We start from the raw sequence: 20,451 nt of genomic DNA on the forward strand, positions 1-20,451 counted from the left end.
CCCCACGGAATCGGGGATCCCCAGCACCCCACAGGATTTGGTGGAGCTGGGATTGAGTTTGGCTCGCTGTGGGGTGTGGCTGGAGGGCTGGGATCCCATCTGAAACTGGGCTGCAATTCCATCCTAAACCAGGCTGGAATCCCATCCTAAACTGGGCTAGAATCCCATCCTAAACCAGGTTGGAATCCCATCTCAAATTGGGACAGAATGCTGTCCTAAAATGGGCTAGAATCCCATCCTAAACTGGGCTGAAATTCCATCCTAAACTATGCTGGAATCCCATCCTAAACTGGGCTGGAATTCCATCCTAAATTCTATCCCAAACCATTCCAAACCATGTTGGAATCCCATCCTCAATCGGGCTGAAATCCCATCCTAAACCAGGCTGGAATTCCATCCTAAACCGTGCTGGAATCCTGTCCAAAACTGGGATAGAATCCCACCCTAAACTGGGCTGGAATCCCATCCTAAACCAGACTGGAATCCCATCCTAAACTGGGCTGGAATCCCACCCTAAACCGGGCTGCAATCCCATCCTAAACCGGAATCCCGTCCTACCTGGTCTGCCCGGAATTCCGTGGGCAGCAGGAGCCGGTTGCCCGCCCGGGTGGCCACGGGCACGGTGATCTTTAGGGTCACCCCTTGCACCGGGAAGAATCCCAGGTTCTGCAGCTGCCAGGGAAGAGCACAGGGACGTGTCGGGATCCGGGGATGGGGGTCTCGGCTCCCGGGGCAGATCCCAAATCCGGGAGAACTCAGGGATCTGGATCCTGCTCACCGTGAAGGTGCAGTGGAAGGGGGGCCCGATGGGGTTGGATCCATCCAGGGAATTGTTGGATCTGATCTCGAAATAGTCCAGGCTCGATGTCCTGTGGGAAAAAAGGGTGACAAAGAGGTTTGTAGGATTTCCCTTTTCCTTGCAGGACTTTCCCCTTTCTTTGTAGGATTTCCCCTTTCCTTGCAGAACTTTCCCATTTCCTTGCAGGATTTCTCTCTTCCTTGCAGGATTTCCCCCTTTCTTTAAAGGATTTTCCCTTTTCTTTGTAGGGTTTTCCCCTTTCTTTGCAGGATTTTCCCCTTTCTTTACAGGATTTCCCTTTTCTTTGTAGGGTTTTTCCCTTTCTTTGCAGGATTTTCCCCTTTGTGGGATTTCCCCTTTTTTTGTGGGACTTTCCCTTTTCTTTGCAGGATTTTCCCTTTCTTTGCAGCATTTCCCTTTTCTTTACAGGATTTCCCCTTTCCTTGCAGGATTTTCCCTTTTCTTTGTAGGGTTTTTCCCTTTCTTTGCAGGATTTTCCCTTTTCTTTGCAGGATTTCCCCTTTCTTTGCAGGATTTTCCCTTTTCTTTGCAGGATTTCCCCTTTTTCTTTGCAGGATTTTCCCTTTCTTTGCAGGATTTTCCCTTTTCTTTGCAGGATTTCCCCCTTTCTTTGTAGGATTTTCCCCTTTCTTTGGGGGACTTTCCCTTTTCTTTGCAGAATTTTCCCTTTCTTTGCAGGATTTCCCCCTTTCTTTGTAGGATTTCCACTTTCTTTGCAGGATTTTCCCTTTCTTTGCAGGATTTCTCTTTTCTTTGTGTGATTTTCCCCTTTCTTTGTGTGACTTTCCCCTTTTTTGTAGGATTTCACCTTTGCAGGATTTTCCCTTTCTTTGCAGGATTTCCCCCTTTCTTTGTAGGATTTCCCCTTTCTTTGAAGGATTTCCCCTTTCTTTACAGGATTTTCCCTTTCCTTTGCGGGATTTCCCTTTTCTTTACAGGATTTCCCCTTTCCTTGCAGGATTTTCCCTTTTCTTTGTAGGGTTTTTCCCTTTCTTTGCAGGATTTTCCCCTTTGTGGGATTTCCCCTTTCCTTGCAAGATCTTCCCTTTCTTTGCAGGATTTCCCCTTTTTCTTTGTGGGATTTCCCCTTTCTTTGCAGGATTTTACCCTTTCTTTGTAGGATTTTCCCTTTCTTTGTAGGATTTTCCCCTTTCTTTGCAGGATTTTCCCCTTTCTTTTTAGGATTTTCCCCTTTCTTTGCAGGATTTTCCCTCTTTGCAGGATTTTCTCGCCTCTTTAATAAAGCAGAGGCACCCCAGGCCTGGCTGAGGTTTGGCTGTCACAGGAGGTAAATCAATCCCTGCTTTGCAGCTGGAAATGTGGGAAAAGAGCCAGGAACATCCTGTGGGAACCCATTTGGGAGCACCTGTGATGGCCCCAAATCCCCACATTTCTCTCCCTCCTTTTTCACTCCAAAATTCCCAAATTTGATATTTTCCATGCTCTTCTTTCCCTCCAGGTTTTCTCTTCATTCCGAACTGGAGAATCCCCTCACTCCCCATAAATCCTAAATATTAAAGGAATTTTATTCGTGGCGTCTGGGTAAAAAATATAAAATTACCGAAGGGCTGAAAAATCCCTGAAAAATTCCAGCAAGCAGTGCCAGGGAATGTGCTTTGGGATCCCTGATTTTCCCATCAGCAGCTTCCTAAATTATCTCTGCCTTCATCCCTGGCTGTCCCAGACTTGAATTCCCGGTGATTCCACGCTCATCCCACAGCTGAGCTTCCCTCCCATGGTTTTGTGGGATGGCCACCGGCCCAGACACTGGAACACCTGTTATGGCCATTATTACCTCCAAGAATTCCCTTTTTTTCCCATAAAAACTCACCCTCACACCTCCTTAATAAAATTTATGCCTTTAAACATCGGCAGAGTCCAGCTCTCTGCACCTCGCCAGCTTTATAAAAAGCTCTCCCTGATTTTATGGCTCCTGTTTTTTCAATAAATTCCCAAATTAAACCTCGGTTTGAAGGCTGCTCCCAGCTGGTTTTCCCAGGGGGTTTTCCCAATCCATGACCTCACATCCCATCCCAAACTCCTCACCTGGTGAAGAGCAGGTCGGCCTCGTACTTGAGCTGGAAGTTGAGGTGGGCAACGTTGTCCTCCTTGGTGCTCTCCTTCTCCTCGCTGTCACTGCAACAGCAGCAGGGCCGGGGGGTCAGGCAGGAGCCAAATCCCCCTGGGAATTTTTTCTGGGAATGCTGAACTTTTTTTGGTCAAAGCAGGATTTTATTCTGGGGTTTTTTTGTATAATTAAAATGATTCGGAGGGAGGTGTCACGCCCAGCAGCTTAAAGTGGTGCAGGGGAATCCTCCTCTGCTGTAATAATTGGTGAATTTATTAAAATATTATTATTTATATTAATTATGTAGCCAATTAATTAAATTATTTATTAATATTTTAATAAGTTGATTTAAATTTTCCCTTTCTTTGTAGGATTTCCCCTTTCTTTGCAAGATTTTCACCTTTCTTTGCAAGATTTTCCCCTTTCTTTGTAGGATTTCACCTTTCTTTGCAGGATTTCCCCTTTCCTCATAGGATTTTCCCCTTTCTTTGCAGGATTTCCCCTTTCCTCATAGGATTTTCCCATTTTTTGCAGGATTTCCTGCATTTCCCAGTGGGAAATCTTTACCACTGGAGGAGCAGGGAGTAAGGAGAACTTTGTAAAATTATTAGGAGATATTTTTCCCGGGAAATATTTGCGATGGGAGCGTGGATGAGAAAGCAGCAGTGGCTGGAGATCCAGCAAAGCCCGGCAGCTTCCACAGGCATGGAAAAATCATGGATGTAAATTCCCAGATAAATAAAACCAGCCAGGTTTGGGAGCACGGGGTTGGGATAACCCACAGCAACCGGGTCTCCATGGGGTTATTCCATGGGAAACCTCTGGCTCTGGAGGAAGGAATTCCAAGGAAAGCTGGCTACATCCTGGCGTGCCAGAGAAGCTTCCTGGATCCCTGGAATTCTCCAAGGTTGGACAACCTGGGATCAGGGAAGGAGTGGGACTGAATGGGCTTTTTTTCCAGCCCAAACCATTCCATGATTCCGTGATTCCAGAGGGAGAAAGCATCCCCAGACCTGCTGGCAACCATGTAGACCTCCATGCTCTGCAGGAAGACGGATTTGCTGAATTCGAAGTCCAGGCGGAAAGCGACCTGCGGAGAAGGGAAAAACACCGGGAAAAACATCGGGAAAAACATCCCAGGGAATAAAATCCCGAGTGCTGAGCGGGGCCAGTGTGGGACCCTGCGGGAGACGCAATTCCCAATCCCACCAGGACCGAGCAGAGCCTTTCCAGGCAGAGAGGATTTGCAGGAATTCTCTCAGCCCCTGCGATGGGAGCACCACGGATTCTCCCTTTGGAAGCAGATCCCTCCAGAGGCCCGGGATCGGCGGGAAGGGGAGGCAGCTGCAGAGAGCCAACACCAATAAAATGGGATAAATGTGATAAATGTCACATCTGCGGTGACCTCAAACCGTCTGGGCCGGCACAGCTGACTGGAATATCAAAGCTCCCGCGGCTCCGGAGCCAAAATTCCATTTCCAGCCTGTCTTTGTTTTGGCAGGAGCGGCGCTACCTGATGGCCCACGGACGCATTCCCGACGCCGTAGGTCATGGGGAGCCAGCTCCTCGTGCAGCCACAGGCATCCCACTGGGATTTTTGGGAGCTTTAAAGCCGAGCCCGGTGCCTGAGGCTCATCCATCATAATCCAGGAAAGGTTTCAGACGGATACAGGAGCTGGGGAGATTTTATCTCCAGATCCCGCTAATTTTGGTCCCTTTTTCCATGGGTGGGCAGGTGGGATTCCATAAAAATCCTGAGTGGATCTCCCTACTGATCCTTTCCCAACTGAGCCCTGAATTTGATGTTTCCCAAGGGTTTATGGCTTATAAAAATGATAAACTGGATCTGGGCTCATCCCAAACACTGGGAACACCGGTTTGGAGGATGCCACCACCCAGGCGGGCTTGGACTGGCTCTGAGCAGGTTCCAGAGGCACCTCAGAGCAAGGAGAACCTCTCAGGCCTTGATAATCCATCATTATCAAGGAAAGGTTTCAGACGGATTCAGAATTTCTCTCCAGATCCCGCTTGTGCTGGTCCCTTTTCCCACGGGAGTACGGGGTGGGTCTGGAATTCCACATGGATCCTGAGTGGCTGCAGCTCGCCCCTTTTCCTTTCCCCACCTTATTCCTGAATTTGATGTTTCCCAAGGGTTTATGGTCTATAAAAACAGTTTTTGCTGGATCTGGGCTCATCCTAAATATTGGGAATACAGGTTTGGAGGATGCCACCACCCAGGGAGGATTGGGCTGGTTCTGCACAGGATCCAGAGGCACCTCAGAGCAAGGAAAACCTCTCTGGTGGGGAAGGAGCCTCATCCTGCAGGGAATCAGCTCAGGGAAGTTCCCATCCGTGGTTTGAAGCAAACATTAAATTTTTCTAAAGGATTTGAGGCAAATTCTGTCACCTGGAGAAGCTGGGTTGGATTCTGGGGCTCTCCTGAGCACCAGGGCAGGATCCCAAACATCCCAGCTCCCCTAAGATGCCTTTCAAACTCCAAAAGGGAAGAAACCAAAAGTTTCTCTTCAAAATCCTGCTCAGGGTTGCCCAGATGTGACCCTGGGGGGCAGAAGGTCCACGTGACAGCACAGTGGGAAGTTGGGAATGTCCTACCTTGGCCTTGGCTCGGAAGAAGGGGTAGCTGACGTTGCACACCCTCCTGGTGGGGTGTCTGTCGTCACCGGCGCAGTCGATGTTGATGTCGGTGTCGTCCTGAAATGGGACACGGAGTCCTGTCCATGGAGTGTCCGGGACACTGGGAATGAGCCCCAGGAGCCGGCTCTTTGGAAAACTGGGAACAGCCGGGGCGTTCAAAACGGGCCTTGGCTTTGGGGAAACAACCAAGCAACCAATAGGCAAACAATGGGCAACCAGTGACCAACCAACCAATGGCCAACCAACCAATGGCCAACCAACCAATGGGAAACCAACCAATGGGCAACCAACCAATGGCCAACCAACCAATGGCCAACCAACCAATAGCCAACCAACCAATGGGAAACCAATCAATGGCCAGTGACCAACCAACCAATGGCCAACCAACCAATGGCCAACCAACCAATGGCCAGTGACCAACCAACCAATGGCCAACCAACCAATAGCCAACCAATGGGCAACCAACCAATGGGCAACCAACCAATGGCCAACCAACCAATGGGCAACCAACCAATGGCCAACCAACCAATGGCCAACCAACCAATGGCCAACCAACCAATGGCCAACCAACCAATGGGAAACCAACCAATGGGCAACCAACCAATGGCCAACCAACCAATGGCCAACCAATGGCCAACCAACCAATGGCCAACCAACCAATGGGAAACCAACCAATGACCAGTGACCAACCCACCAAAAACCAACCAGCCAATAACCAACTAGCCAATGACCAACCAATCGACAGCAAACAACCAAAACCCAACCAACAATAAGAACCAACCGACCAAAGACCAACCAACCAACAAAGGACCAACAATGAACCAGCCAACCAACAACCAATGACCAAAACCCAACCAAAGACCAAAATCCAACCAAGGACAGACCAACCAATGACCAAAACCCAACCAAGGACCAAAATCCAACCAAGGACAGACCAACCAATGACCAAAACCCAACCAAGGACCAAAATCCAACCAAGGACAGACCAACCAATGACCAAAACCCAACCAAGGACCGACCAACTGTTGGCCAACAAATAAATGAATGAAGAAAGGATACAACCAACAACCAACCACAACCAAAACCCAAGCAAAGGACCATGCACACAACCAGCCAGTCATCCAGCCCAGGCTGCTCACTGGAGCTGGGAATCCTTCCCGAGCATTCGTTGAAGTTCCTGGAAAGGAGCATCTCTAGGAAGCAGCTCCCAGTTTCCTGATTTAAATCCTCGTTATGAATTCAGTTACAGCGGCAAATGAATTTAACTGTGGTGAATGAATGAACCTGATCATTCCTGACATTCCTGATCTTTCTGGGATGAGAGGACATAAAACCTATTCCAGCTTTTATCCCACGGGGGGTCAGTTTGAGTTTCTGCCACTGGAAAAGTCCTACCCAGGAGCTGGAGCATCCCAGCACCAGCCACCAGCAACAGCCTGGAGCTTCCTGCCACTCATCTGCTGAAATTATGGACTTTTGGGGGCCATAGCCACTTTTTATTTATAAAACACAGAGATCCATCCCCTCTGGATGCTCCTAGATAAGGAGGACAGCCAGGAGCCATTATCCCTGACTCCTCCATGACCAGCCACAAATATTCCTTACAACCACTGCTGCCCAGTGCTTTCTGTGCCCCACCATCCAGGGATTTTCCCTGCTCCCCTCACTTCGTTTGGAATAATCTCCAAAAAATGCATTTCTCTGATTTTGTGGGCAGCGAGCCCCACAATTTCCCCTTGGCACGGCTCGGAGGAAAACAAAGGAGCTGGGATCTGTGGGCAGGGATGAAGTCATGGGGGGGTGAGGGAAGGCTCAGCAGCATCAGCACATTCCCAAACCTCGCTGGGAACAGGGAGGAGTTGCACCAAGATCGAGTGAGCGGGGCAGTGAAATTTTTGGGACACTCAGGGATCATCCAGGGAAAGCCATGGAGAGGTGGCATCGCCCAACTCGGTGCTGAGCTGTGGCCACATTCCCGTGATCAGCTCCTACTTCCAGGAGTTTTTCTCAGCTGCAAAAACTCTCCTGACGGGAACTTGGCCATGTGCAGGGAGTATTTTTAAACAACTGCAGGAGAAAAATAGAGGGAAATAATTTCCTCTGTGTTTGACCTTCGCTCAGGCTCTTAAAACTCAAAACGTTTTTGTATTTCCAAAATAAAGTGCTGGAAGCGCTTAGAAACGGAGCCCATAAACAGCTCTGATTTATGAGGGATGGAGGCAGATTTGGGCTCTGCTTTAGGCTGCAGCTTCTCATCCAGCCGGGATTAGCAGCACCTCTGGAAAAGCCCGGATCTCCCCCGGGAGCTCACCTTGGGGATCAGGCTGGCCAGCTGGAGGTTCCTGGAGAAGGAGATGTTGAGGACGGTGCTGTAGGCGTTCTCCCCACGGTTTTCCAGCGTGGCCTCCACGGCCACCCTTCTCCTGCTGCTCTCGATGACGAAGACGGAGGCGTCGAAGGAGAGGCTGAAGGCCGAGCAGTCCCCCCTCCGCAGCGCCCTCCGGCAGAATTCCCTGCAAGAATTCCCGGGATTTTACAACCATGGAGATCCCTCCTCTCCCTCAGTCCTGCTGTGCTGAAAGAGGAATTATGGATTCTTCCCATCGTCCGTAATTTGGGGATTTTTGGCCAATGGTGTGACACTTTCTCAAAAATAGGACAGCTGGGATGTAGGGAAGAAACAGATCCCATGCCAATAGCAAAGGTGGCTCCAAGCTCCAACATCCAGCCTGGCCTTGGACACTTCCAGGGATCCAGGGGCACACACAGCTTCTTTGGGAATTTCATCTCAGCCCCTCACCACCCGCACAATCCCTTCCCAAAATCCCATCCATCCCTATTTCACCTAAAGCCATTCCCTGTGTCCTGTCCCTCCATCCCTTGTCCCCAGTCCCTCTCCAGATCTCCTGGAGCCCCTTCAGGCCCTGGAATGGCTCTGGGCTCTGCCTGGATCCTTCCCTTCTCCAGGAGAACATTCCCAGGGCTCTGAGCTCTGCCTGGATCCTTCCCTTCTCCAGGGGAACATTCCCGGGGCTCTGAGGATTCCCTGGATCCTTCCCTTCTCCAGGGGAACATTTCCAGGGCTCTGAGCTCTGCCTGGATCCTTCCCTTCTCCAGGGGAACATTCCCGGGGCTCTGAGGATTCCCTGGATCCTTCCCTTCTCCAGGAGAACATTCCCAGGGCTCTGAGGATTCCCTGGATCCTTCCCTTCTCCAGGGGAACATTCCCAGGGCTCTGAGCTCTCCCTGGATCCTTCCCTTCTCCAGAGGAACATTCCCAGCTCTCCCAGCCTGACTCCAGAGGGGCTCCAGCCCTCGGAGCAGCTCTGGGGCCTCCTGTGGATGCAGGGATAAGCTTTAATAGCTCTGTAACCACGGAGCTGCCGTGTGGAATTATTTCCATGAGTCAAGCCCGTAATTGCCAGGTGGGTAATGCCAGCCTTGCAGTTATTCCCTGGTATTTCCTGATTTGTAGCCCTGGGACTCATCACCATGGCACCAAATATTCGCTGGTTTGTGGATTCCCCGAAAAACCACGGATTCCTTCCAGGCAGGGAGCAGGGAGAGGCTCAGAAGCGCCAAGGAGCACCTCATGGAGGGCTTGGATGGACCTTGTGGTGATGCTGGATGCAGGACCAGTGATGTCAGAATTTATGGAATGCAGACTGGGGCTGGATTTTTGGAGCCTCCCCCAGCTGGTGACACTCTTGGAGGATGCTCTGGGTCACCTACTCACATGGCACTGGGAATGTCACTTCTGGCATCCAGCACCAGATCGGGGACACAGTGCTCGTCCTCGTTGCAGCCATTCCAGAAGGGGACCTGAGGGGACAACGAGAGCAGCTCAGTGACCGTTCTCCCAGAGATAAACCTGCCCTGATGCCCTGGGAGGTGGCACTTTGGGAGGTGGAACTTCAGGAGGAGGCACCAGGGATGTGACACTTGGGGAGGGGGAATTTTGGGAAGTGGCACTGGGGAGGTGACACGTTGGGAGGTGGCACCCTGGGAGGTAGAACTTTGGGAGGTGGAATTTTGGGAGGTGGCACCAGGGATGTGACACTTGGGAGGTGGCACGTGGGGAGGTGAAATTTTGGGAAGTGGCACTGGGGAGGTGACACTTGGAGAGGTGGAATTTCGGGAGGTGGCACTTTGGGAGGTGGCACCAGGGATGTGACATTTGGAAGGTGGCACGTGGGGAGGTGAAATTTTGGGAAGTGGCACTGGGGAGGTGACACTTGGAGAGGTGGAATTTTGGGAGGTGGCACTTTGGGAGGTGGAATTTTGGGAGGTGGCACTGGGGAGGTGACACTTTGGGAGGTGGAATTTTGGGAGGTGGCACTTTGGGAGGTGGAATTTTGGCAGGTGGCACTTTGGGAGGTGGCACCAAGGATGTGACACTTTGGAGGTGGCACTTGGGCAGGTGGAATTTTGGGAAATGGCACTTTGGGAGGTGGCACCAAGGATGTGACACTTAGGAGGTGGCACTTTGGGAGGTGGAATTTTGGGAAATGGCACTTTGGGAGGTGGCACCAGGGGTTGACAGCTGCTACCTACAGAGACCCTGAGCGAGGTGGACCACCCATCGTCCAGCATGGGGCCATGCTCGGGATGCTCCAGCTCGTAGTCGATGGAGAACGTCACCGGCTTCACATAATCCGCCGTGTCCTGTGGCACACGGAGAACATGGAGAGGAGCCCAGGGCCACCTGGGCTGGGGCAGCACCTCGGCGTGGCCCTCAAAGGTCACAGATCCATCCTGCAGCCCCAGCCCAGGGCTGGGATGTAACAAAAACCAGATCCCATCTCCAAGTGTGCTCCAAGCCCCATCCATCCTGACCTTGGACACTTCCAGAGATCCAGCGGCAGCCAGAGCTCCTCTGGGAATTCCATCCCAGACAGGAATTCCTTTCCAGTATCCCACCTAACCCCCTCTGGAAGCCCCTTGGAGCTCCTCCCCTGCCTTGCCCCGGGGTGCAGAGGAATGCTCTGAAGGGACGTGTTTTTTGGGCTAAATCACGAGCTCCAGCTCCATCTCCAGCCTCAAATTTCCCAAAAGTTCACGGCAGTTCAGCCGGGGCTTGGGGCTGGGCCAGTCTGGCAGCGTGGGCCTGCCTGGCTTCCATGAGATTCTCCTCATTCCCTGGGAATGTTTGGTTTTGGCCAGGTTTGTGCATCAGCTGTTCCCTGCGAGCGAGGGATCCACCAGCTCCGCACCCCGGGGTGGGACCCTGCCGGACCAGAGTGGGACGCTGCCAGCGCCCGGCACGGGGATGCTCCATTCCCGACGGAAAACCAGCGAGCATTCCCGATTTTGGAGCGGGAAAAGCAGCCTGTCCCTGGGATGAGGAGCACACGGAGCACGTGGGAGCTGCAATGATGTCACTGCCTGGGGACCCCGCAGCTGCCACGTGCTGGCAGCTCCATCCCTGACCACATCAAACCGGCGGGCAGGAATCCAGCGGGATAAATCCGACGGGGTGAGGCTCATTCCCACTCTGGGAAACCACCGAGGGATGGTGGAGAGACCATCTCCTGCTCCAGACTCACCAGGACGTGGAAGGGGAGGGTGTGGCAGAGCTCCTGGCCGGCGGGCAGCTCCAGCCCCCGCGGTGCCGCCCGCTCGCCGCCGTCGTCCAGGTGTGCCCGGGGCGAGTAGCGGCGCTCGTCGATGGTCGTGTTGTACCTGAGCCCTGTGGGGACAGGCCTGGCTCAGGCCTTGGGGCCACATACCCCAAACCCCGGGCAAAGAGTGGCCCCAGTGCCCATTCCCTGCTGAGGGAAATCCCAGGAGGTTCTGGGAAAAGTTCCCCTCTCTCCAAATGAGTTTTGGGAATTAATTTTTGCAAGGCCCTGTGTAAAATCTGTGCAGGTGTGGAATTGTTTGCTTCTCAAGTGTTCCCGTGATGGTCTGGAGGAATAAGAGCTCACCCCTCACCTGGATGATTTATGGAGCTCCTTTGGTTCCTGCTGTTAGAAAGAAACTGGAGATTCCCAACCAAGCATGGATTTCAGAGAACCACGGAATCTCAGACTGGTTTGGGAAGGGACCTTCAATCCCATCTCACTGCAGCCCCTACCGTGACAGGGACACCTCCCACTGTCCCAGGCTGATCCAGCCTGGCCTAGGACACTTCCAGGGATACAGGGAAGCCACAGCTGCTCTGGGAATTCCATCCCAGCCCCTCCCCACCCTCACAGGGAACAATTCATTCCCAAAATCCCATCTGTCCCTCTTTCACTTAAAGCCATTCCCTGTGTCCTGTCCCTCCATCCCTTGTCCCCAGTCCTCTCCAGCTCTCCTGGAGTTCCTTTAGGCCCTGGAAGGGGCTCTGAGGATGCCCTGGATCCTTCCCTTCTCCTGGCTGGACACCCTCAGCTCTCCCAGAGAGCTCCAGAGCAGAGAGGCTCACCCAGGGGGTGACTCTTTATTTCCAGGGGAAATAAAGGTCAAATCAAATAAATAAGGAAATCCCACTCAGTTTTTATCCCACAGGGACAGCAGCAGGGAGAAAAATGCTGGATTTGACAGAGCAAAATTAAAGTCCTGGTCTGAGTGATGGGAGTTTTTCCTTTGGCTTTGGATCCTGATTTTCCTGGGCCGGTGTTTGCTGCTGGCTCGCAGGGGCTGAGCCGCTCTCGCTTCCCTGCTCCGCTGACTCCCGGGAATCCGCCGGGGATCACTCGGGGTCACGGCACCATCCAAGGCTTTAACGGGAGAGCTGGCCAGCCACAGATTCCCTGGGATGTTGTGGAACACGCACATCTGGCCGGCAGATGTGTCCCGCTGCTGCGGGAGGCGGCAGGGAGGGATGAGCCCCGAGGAACGTCCTGGGCACGTCCTCTCCTGCCCGCTGGGGTGACATTCCCGTCACACAGAGCATGGAAAGGCAAATCCCAGGAGAGCTCAGCCCTGGGAATAGGTGAGGGATGAGGTGGGATTTATCCTGAGGGTGTTTCCTTGGCAGAAGCACCACCAGAACCTGGAGACTCGGCCGGGACAGGGACAAACGTGAGTGACATCAAAGTGCCGGATGGACACGTGAGCTCCTCCAAGCTCCTGGATAGTTTCCATCCCAAAAGTTGGGTTCTCCACAGGGCTGGAGACCTGAGCAAGGCAGGAATTGGGGTTTTGTCCTTACCCACGCTGGCGGTCTGGAAGTGAGCGGAGAGGAAGAGGGCGGTGAAGCAGACGAAGGCCCTCATGCAGGTGGCCTCCTTCCCGTTGCGCTTGCAGTCCTTGGTGAAGATGTTGATCTTGGCGGGCTCGAAGCGGAGGCTGGCGTTGATCTGGACCACGCTGCGGGACCTGCGGGGTGGGGAGAGGCCGTGGGATGGGCTCTGGCTTGGGATGGGACATCCCAGCTTTGCCTTTTTCCCTCCTTTTCGCGGAAAGTTGGGAAGACCAAAGGTGCTCTCCAAGCAGAGCCCAGGGTGACCCATCTCGGCTGGGCACAGCCACCCTCCATCCCAGCAGCTTCAAGGGACTCTCCAAACATTAATTTGAAAATATTGCTCTAATTAAACCAGACCGGAAGGAGCCTGGGCAAATCCCCACAAATTTGGAATTTCTGGAGAACTATGGATGAAGCTCAATGGAAAACCAACTTTGCATCTTTTTAGGGCCTGAGGGTACTGAGATCCCACAGCCCTGTTGGACAGGGGGTGGTTATTCAGGAAAGATGGCTCGGAATGCTGGGAGACCAGTTTTTCCTGGAAAAATTTTGGCATGACTTGGTCAGAGGAAATCGGGAGAGGGCACCGAGGATGCCAGGCTCACCACAGCACCACGGCGCTGCCCAGCGAGCCCACGGCCAAGTCCACCAGCCCGTCCTCGTTCAGATCCAGCTGCCCGTGGATGCTGCATCCAAAATACATCAGGCCCGGAGCGAGGTCGGCGGCCGCGATCCGCTGGAAAGGAACGGGAACAATCCAGGCTGGATTCCAGCAGGAGCATCCCTGCCTGCCAAGGGTTTGCCAGGCTGACTCCGCCTCGCTGCTGAAAATTCCCCGTTCCAAGAGGTTCTGCTAAACATGATTTTCCAGGGAATTTCTCTTTGGAAGGGAGAAAACATTTGCTTTGAAAGCAATTTCTCTTTGGAGACACCATCCAAGATTTCTACTGGATTTGCCCTGCATGTTTAACATCTATCAAAAGTGTAATAATTAAATAAATAAAATAAAATAAATAAAAATAAATTTAAATAAAATAAATAAAAATAATTATCAATTAATTAGTTAATTAATACATCTATAGCAATCCCTTGCAATGAATGCTAAACCTTGCCTCCAATTTCCAGCCTTTCCTCCCATTATTCCATGGAATAACTCAGGTTGGAAAAGCCATCCAAGACTGTCGAGTCCAACCACCCCCTGGCACTGCCAAGGCCACCACAAATGTCCCCAAGTGCCACATCTTAAACCCCAGCAGGGATGGGGACTCCACGACTGCTGTTCCAATGCTCGAATTCCAACATTTTCTCTTGGATGCCTCAAAAGAGGAAATATCTGGCCGTAATAATTAACAATTAAATCCTGGGTGTGGATTTGTCCTGCCCCATCAGTCCTTAAAACAGGGACAAATGATATTTATTCCCAGGAAGGATGAGGAAAACCAAGCCTGGGGAAGGCCCACCTGCTTGTACTTCTTCAGGATGGTCCCCCGGAATCCAAGGAAAACGTAAATGGCTCCTTGGTGCTCGTCCTCCAGAGGGGCCCCGACCACCAGGTCGTTGTAGGAGTCCTGGTTGAGGTCGGGAACGGCGGCGATGCAGGAGCCGAAACGGGAATTCTGGTAACTCTGGAGGTCCACCAGGGCCCCGCTGGGAACGAAGAGGTTCTGCCAAGGGAAAAAAGGGAAGGAAGACAATTCCCAAAGCATCAGCAGCAAGGCTGGGAAGAGGAGAACGCCTCAAGCAAGCAGTGAGGTGATGGATGGGGGAGGAGTTCTCCAAGGAAGGAGGTGGGAGCGTTCCCAGGGATGGGGGATTTTGGAGCACATTCCTGGGAATGATGAGCCCTGAGGCCCCCCTGAGCCAGCCCTGCATCTGCTTTGCACCTGACATAAATAATTCAATAGCAGTAATAAATAAATAAATAAATAAATAAATAAATAAAATAACATTCAATAACAAATGCAAATTCCATAATAATAAACATTCCATATTCATAATAAATTTTATATTAAATACAAATGTTATTATTATTATTATTGTTGTTGTTTTTATTGTTATTACTGTTATTATTGTTATTATTGCTATTACTACTATTCTTATTATTATTAGTAGTAGTAGTATTATAGTAAAATTTCCATAAATTATGAAGGGCTTTGGATGTAGGGATTCCATGTTCCAGGCAGGCTCTGCATCCTTAATAAATTCCATAATAATAAATATTCCATACTCATAAAAAAATCTATAATAAATACAAAGGTTATTATTATTATTGATAGTAATAATAATAATAATAATAGTAGTAGTAGTAGTAAATTCCACAAATTATAAAGTGCTTTGGGTGTAGGGATTTCATGCTCCAGGCGGGCTCTGCATCCTTAAGAAATGCCATAAGAATAAACATTCCAAATTAATAATAAATTTTATATGAAATACAAATGGAATTGTTAATGTTAATGTTAATGTTAATGTTAATGTTAATGTTAATGTTAATAATAATAATAATAATAATAATAATAATAATAATAATAATAATGCTTTGGGTGTAGGGATGCCATGCTCCAGGTGGGCTCTGCATCCTTGGATGTAGAGCACAACCTTCCCATGTGTTCCCAGATCCTGAAGGATTTTGGATTTGGCTCATTTTGAGCCAGATTTGAGGGTGGCCCACCAGGGAAGCTGGGACAGGGAAGGGGACAGGGGCTGGAGCTTGGCGCGAAGGGAGGGACTCGCTGTCCCCAGAGCCCTGAGAGTGGCCCACCCTCCCGGGAAACAATTCCCAGGATCCCATCCATCCCTACCCTCTGGCAGTGGGAGCATTCCCTGTGTCCTGTCCCTCCATCCCTTGTCCCCAGTCCTTCTCCAGCTCTCCTGGAGTCCCTTCAGGCCCTGGAATGGCTCTGAGCCCACCCTGGATCCTTCAATTTTCCAGGAGAACATTCCCAGCTCTCCCAGTCTGGCTCCAGAGGGGCTCCAGCTCTGGAGCAGCTCCGTGGCCTCCTCTGGAATCGCTCCAGCAGCTCCAGGTCCTCCTGATGATCCCATTTCTCTCTAAATTCCCCAATTCCACACCCTCGTGCTGTTAGGAGGTCTGGGAGCTCTGCTGGGGTGCAGCTTCTCCCCTTGCAGAGCTGCAAGATCACCCAAAAATGGGGATTTGGAGGTTTTTGCTTCGTAATTCCAACTGGGGGAGTTCCTCATCCAGCCCAACTTCTGCAGGGAAGCTCCTTTAGGCATGGAAGGAGCTCTGAGCTTTCCATGGAAGGAGCAATTTGGAGGAAGCCACGTGGCTGGAGGCGGTTTCTCCAGATGGACACCCACATTCCCACATGGCAAAGATCCCATTGTACCCTTCCCTCCAGACCCCAACGGGTGACACGGCTGCCAGGAGAGCTCCCCGGTGTCCCCGCGGTGTCCCCAGGTGCCACTGACCCCCTGCAGGCTGTAGACGTAGACCTTGCCCCGCTCCCTGCCCTCGCTGAAGAACATGGGCGCTCCCACCAGCAGCACGTCGGTGACGCCGTCGCCGTCCACGTCCAGGGAGCTGATCTCGCTGCCGTAGTAGGAGCCGATCTGGAGGGGACAGGACGGGGTGGGAATGATGCCACCATCCCCTGGGATCCACAGGGACGTCCCAACCCGCCACAGCCCCGCTGTGGATGCAGCCACAAGTGGCTGTCCTGGGTTGGAAATGGGGGTGAGTGTTCTGCCACCATCTGTCCGAGCTGGGGCAGGTATCTCTGCTGCTCACTGGGCAGTTTTATTTATCTGTCCCACAGCCAATCCTCCCTCCAGATCTCTTCTGTTCACAGGCCATTAATTAAAAATTTTCTTCTGTTCATGGGCCATTAATTAATAATTATCTTCTGCTCATGGCCAGTGAGTGTCCCTGCACGGCTGAGAAAATTCCATCATCCATGGGGAGAGGCTCCACCCAGGGGAGGAGCCAAAAATTCCTACCTGGATACAATCGAGCATTCCTACCTGGATACAATCTGACCTGGGAACAGCCCAGCAGCCTTTGCCCCCTGCATTCCCAGAGGAGCAGCTTTCTTCCCACTGCATTCCCAGAGGAGCAGCTTTCTTCCCACTGCATTCCCAGAGGAGCAGCTTCCTTCCCACTGCATTCCCAGAGGAGCAGCTTCCTTCCCCCTGCATTCCCAGAGGAGCAGCTTTCTCCCCACTGCATTCCCAGAGGAGCAGCTTTCTCCCCACTGCATTCCCAGAGGAGCCCAGGCCCATCTCTCCCAGCCCTGGAGCTCCAGAGGAAAACTCCCCCCTTGTGCAGGATCCTGCTCCAGCAGAAGCACAGCTGGCACTGCAGGAGGGCTGAGCCACCCTGGGATGGGACTGCTGCCACCTCCCTGACCCACAGCCTGCCAGGACCTGCTCTGACTCTGGTTTGGTTTCTGTTTTTTTGTACTATTCATCTGTGTTGCCCTGATTTTTAAAAGTGTTAAGTTTTATTTTATAGTTCTTTTGAAAGTTTTACAGTTCTCGTAAAACTTTAACCTTCTGATAATGTTTGCATATTTAAAAGTCAGAGCTCCCACACAATTTCATGTAGAAATAGTTGACATATTTCTCTGTGGGTAGAGAGAAATGATTGATTGATCTTTGGACCAGTGTGGTTGGAGAGGTGGTAATTCCATCCTCCAATCCACGGTTGCCTTTGGAATTCTATAAATTCCAGATGTTTGAATAAAACTGGATCTTTTTCTCTTTTGAACTTACCAAGCTTCTGTTCACTCATTTCGTGTCCAATAGTGACACGTGTGTATTTTTAATTTTCTTAGTAAAGAGCTGTTATTCCTACTCCCATATCTTTGCCTGAGAGCTCCTTAATTTCAAAATCAGAATAATTTGGAGGGAGGGGGTTTGAATTTTCCATTTCAAGGGAGGCTCCTGCCTTCCTCAGCAGCCCCCTGTCCTTTCAAACCAAGACACCGGCACCTCCACGGCCGTGCGGCACTGCCGAGCCGTTCCAGCTTGGGAAAATCGAGGGACAGGGTTGGTTTTTCCATGAGGGAAAAGCAGTGTGGCATTCCCGGCCGGAATTACCTGCTCTCCCTTGAGGGCCTGGTGGATGGTGAGGTTCCTGTTGCTGTGCATGTTGAACAGGATGACTTTGCCGGTGTGGTTGAACCGCGGCGCTCCCGCCACGTAAATCCGCTCGTGCTTGGTGGAGACGACGGAGGAGACGGTGTAACCTGGGAAGGGATGGGCACGGAGTGACGATTCCCTGCCTGCTCCCAGGATCTGGAACTTTCCATCAGCTCCCAGCTGCTGACACAGCTCTGGCCACTTCCCAAAATGGGAAGCTTAAAAACCTGGATTTTACAAAGATGAAATCGCCCACGTGGACCCCAGTGGCTGCTCCGGTTCTGCCACAGCCGGGGCCGTGCCGGGAGTTTTAGCACTGCCTGATTCCCACTTCCTGTGCAAATCCTTCTTTTATCCAAGGTGAATCCAATTCCTGCAATTCCCGGACTTCTGGGTGTTTTATTTCATGGCTCACATCAAGCTGGACAAACACTCTGAGGTGCTGAGTGTTGGGAAGTTGCAGCTCCTGCTGCTCCGTTCCTCTGGGAACACCAGGAAAACTTTCCTGGTGTTTGATGTCAACATTCCCAGCCCAAGAAAAGCCATGAATCCATCAGAACCATTCCTCCTGATGGAAATAACCCTGCCTAAGCCAATGACCCTGCACAATCCCTTTTTCCTGCTGGGATCACCCCCTGGGCTGCGGCACTTCCATGGCTGCAGATGGGATTTTGTAGGAATATAAAGCTGGGGCTGCCAAATCCCAGTTTTCAACCCCAAGTCCAGGTTCCTGAACCTTCGGGCTCAGGTTTAAATTCCAATTAAATCCTTAGAAGTGGGAATGGGATGCCCAGAGAATCTGTGGTTGCCTCATCCCTGGAATATTCCAATCTCAGGCTGGATGAGGCTTGGAGAAACCTGGGATAGGGGAAGGTGGAATGGGATGAGCTTTAAGTTCCTTTCCAGCCCAAATATTTCCAGAATTCTGGAATTCTATGGAACTCAAAGTCTGGCCAATCATGAAAATGAATCACATTCCCTGGGATCACGTCCAATTGAATTTTGAGTAACTCCAGGGATTTCCTGACTCCTTTCCTTGCTCACCAGCCTTACCTGGGGTCCCTCTTTCCCTAAAAATGCCCCTCCTGGAGGGATATTCCCAAACAGCCATCAGCCCTGAGTCCCCCAGGCTGCTCCTCAGCCCCATACACCAACATTCCTTAATATTCCCAGATTTCTCACTCCAGGCAGTGGAAAAGAGAACCCAGCTGAGCTCCCACAGCGATTCCCACGGGACACCCACAGCCATCCCAGCTCCGGGGGACACTCTGCTGTCACCCCACAGCTGATCCACGTGTCCCCATTCCCAGGGAAGAGCCTCGAGGTGCTGATCCCACAGAATCCCACTTCTCTCCCCACCATGGGACAGCCACATCTCCGAGGAGAGGCTGCATTTCACAGTCCAGGCTGATATTTTTATTCCAGAGCTCCAGTGGCTGCACATGGAACGGATTAACCCAGCAGGTATTTCCTGCCTAGGCATGAAATTCCATCAGAGCTTTGAAACCATTCCAAGAAAAGCTGCGGATAACCCGCTGGCTCGGCTGCTCCTGAATTTAAATCCCATTTGTGCCCCGCTCTGGGGTCGGAGCCGGGCTCTTCCCAGGTGAGGATGCTCCTGTGCTGCATCTCCCACGAGGAATATCCCGCCCTTCCTATTTTTTAAGGATAAAATCCCGAATTCCCTCTCCGTGCCACCATGGCATCGTTCAGCTTTCCCACCTAAATAGGCTCCGTGGTTTTTCAGCTCCTCCGGGAATTCCTGCAGGTAGGATTCCCGCAGAGGAATCACCTTCCCACTGCTGGTCTCCTTCAGGACGGCTCCGTTCCAGTCGTAGGCTCCCACTGCTCCCAGCAGGATCCCGTCCTGTGGGAAAACGGGAATGCTTTGGTGGGATTTCTTCCCAGATGGAGGTGACCCCATCCCTCTGATCCCACACAGACCCTTCTTCCAAAAACACCTGGAGTGCTGGAGGGTTTTAAAAATGCTGGAATGACACTTCCACCCTATTTTTCTTTCCCAATGTGTTTTTTCTCCCCAGGAAATTTCTCCATGAAGATCCCAGCGTGTTCTTCCCGAGAGGTCACGGCATCGGGAGGATCTGCTGCAGATCCTAAGGGAAGCTTGGGTCTCCCAACACCTCCTTTCCCACGGGATAATCCAGCAGCACTTCCTTATCCCCATGTTAATTATTTAATTCCGTAATTAATAATTTGTCCCAAATCCCAATCTCCCACTTGGAGCGGGGGCAAAACAAATCCCCCTATTTCCCCACTTACTTCCACAACGTGGGATGAAAATCCAGTCTGGGACATTTCCAGTCCAAAGGAGATCTCGTTCTTGTTGGTTCCTTAGAACAGAAAAAAAACCGGAATTTGTGTTTAATGGAGAGTTTTCCTTTCCTGGAAGGGCTGAGCCATGGTGGGTTCCCATCCCATTCCAGCCCTGCCATGGCAGGGACACCTGCCACTGTCCCAGGCTGCTCCAAGCCCTGTCCAGCCTGGCCTTGGTCAATGCCAGGGATCCAGGGGCAGCCACAGCTGCTCTGGGAATTCCATTTGTGCCCCCTCCCCACCCTTCCAGACAGGAATTCCTTCCCAAAATCCCATCCATCCCTGCCCTCTGGCAGTGGGAGC

The 20,451-nt window shown here is 51.5% G+C and overlaps 1 protein-coding gene across 2 annotated transcripts in view; it reads right to left on the bottom strand.

The window, feature by feature from the left end:
• Positions 1 to 20,451, bottom strand: part of ITGA11 (integrin subunit alpha 11) — a 47,900-nt gene that overhangs the window by 3,336 nt on the left and 24,113 nt on the right. For both annotated transcript variants that reach the window (XM_032750291.3, XM_032750287.3), the window contains exons 10-25: positions 20,095 to 20,165; positions 19,537 to 19,681; positions 17,773 to 17,921; positions 16,144 to 16,284; positions 14,175 to 14,378; positions 13,320 to 13,450; positions 12,682 to 12,848; positions 11,090 to 11,232; positions 10,098 to 10,208; positions 9,280 to 9,365; positions 7,855 to 8,056; positions 5,502 to 5,600; positions 3,902 to 3,978; positions 2,867 to 2,956; positions 779 to 869; positions 559 to 672 (exon numbers count right to left, since the gene is read on the bottom strand). In XM_032750291.3, the coding sequence (XP_032606182.3) occupies positions 559 to 672; positions 779 to 869; positions 2,867 to 2,956; positions 3,902 to 3,978; positions 5,502 to 5,600; positions 7,855 to 8,056; positions 9,280 to 9,365; positions 10,098 to 10,208; positions 11,090 to 11,232; positions 12,682 to 12,848; positions 13,320 to 13,450; positions 14,175 to 14,378; positions 16,144 to 16,284; positions 17,773 to 17,921; positions 19,537 to 19,681; positions 20,095 to 20,165 (2,021 nt within the window). The remainder of the gene's footprint in view (positions 1 to 558; positions 673 to 778; positions 870 to 2,866; positions 2,957 to 3,901; positions 3,979 to 5,501; positions 5,601 to 7,854; positions 8,057 to 9,279; positions 9,366 to 10,097; positions 10,209 to 11,089; positions 11,233 to 12,681; positions 12,849 to 13,319; positions 13,451 to 14,174; positions 14,379 to 16,143; positions 16,285 to 17,772; positions 17,922 to 19,536; positions 19,682 to 20,094; positions 20,166 to 20,451) is intronic.

The sequence above is a fragment of the Taeniopygia guttata genome, chromosome 10 (assembly GCF_048771995.1).
Source record: "Taeniopygia guttata chromosome 10, bTaeGut7.mat, whole genome shotgun sequence".
In the NCBI taxonomy this organism is placed as follows: domain Eukaryota; kingdom Metazoa; phylum Chordata; class Aves; order Passeriformes; family Estrildidae; genus Taeniopygia; species Taeniopygia guttata.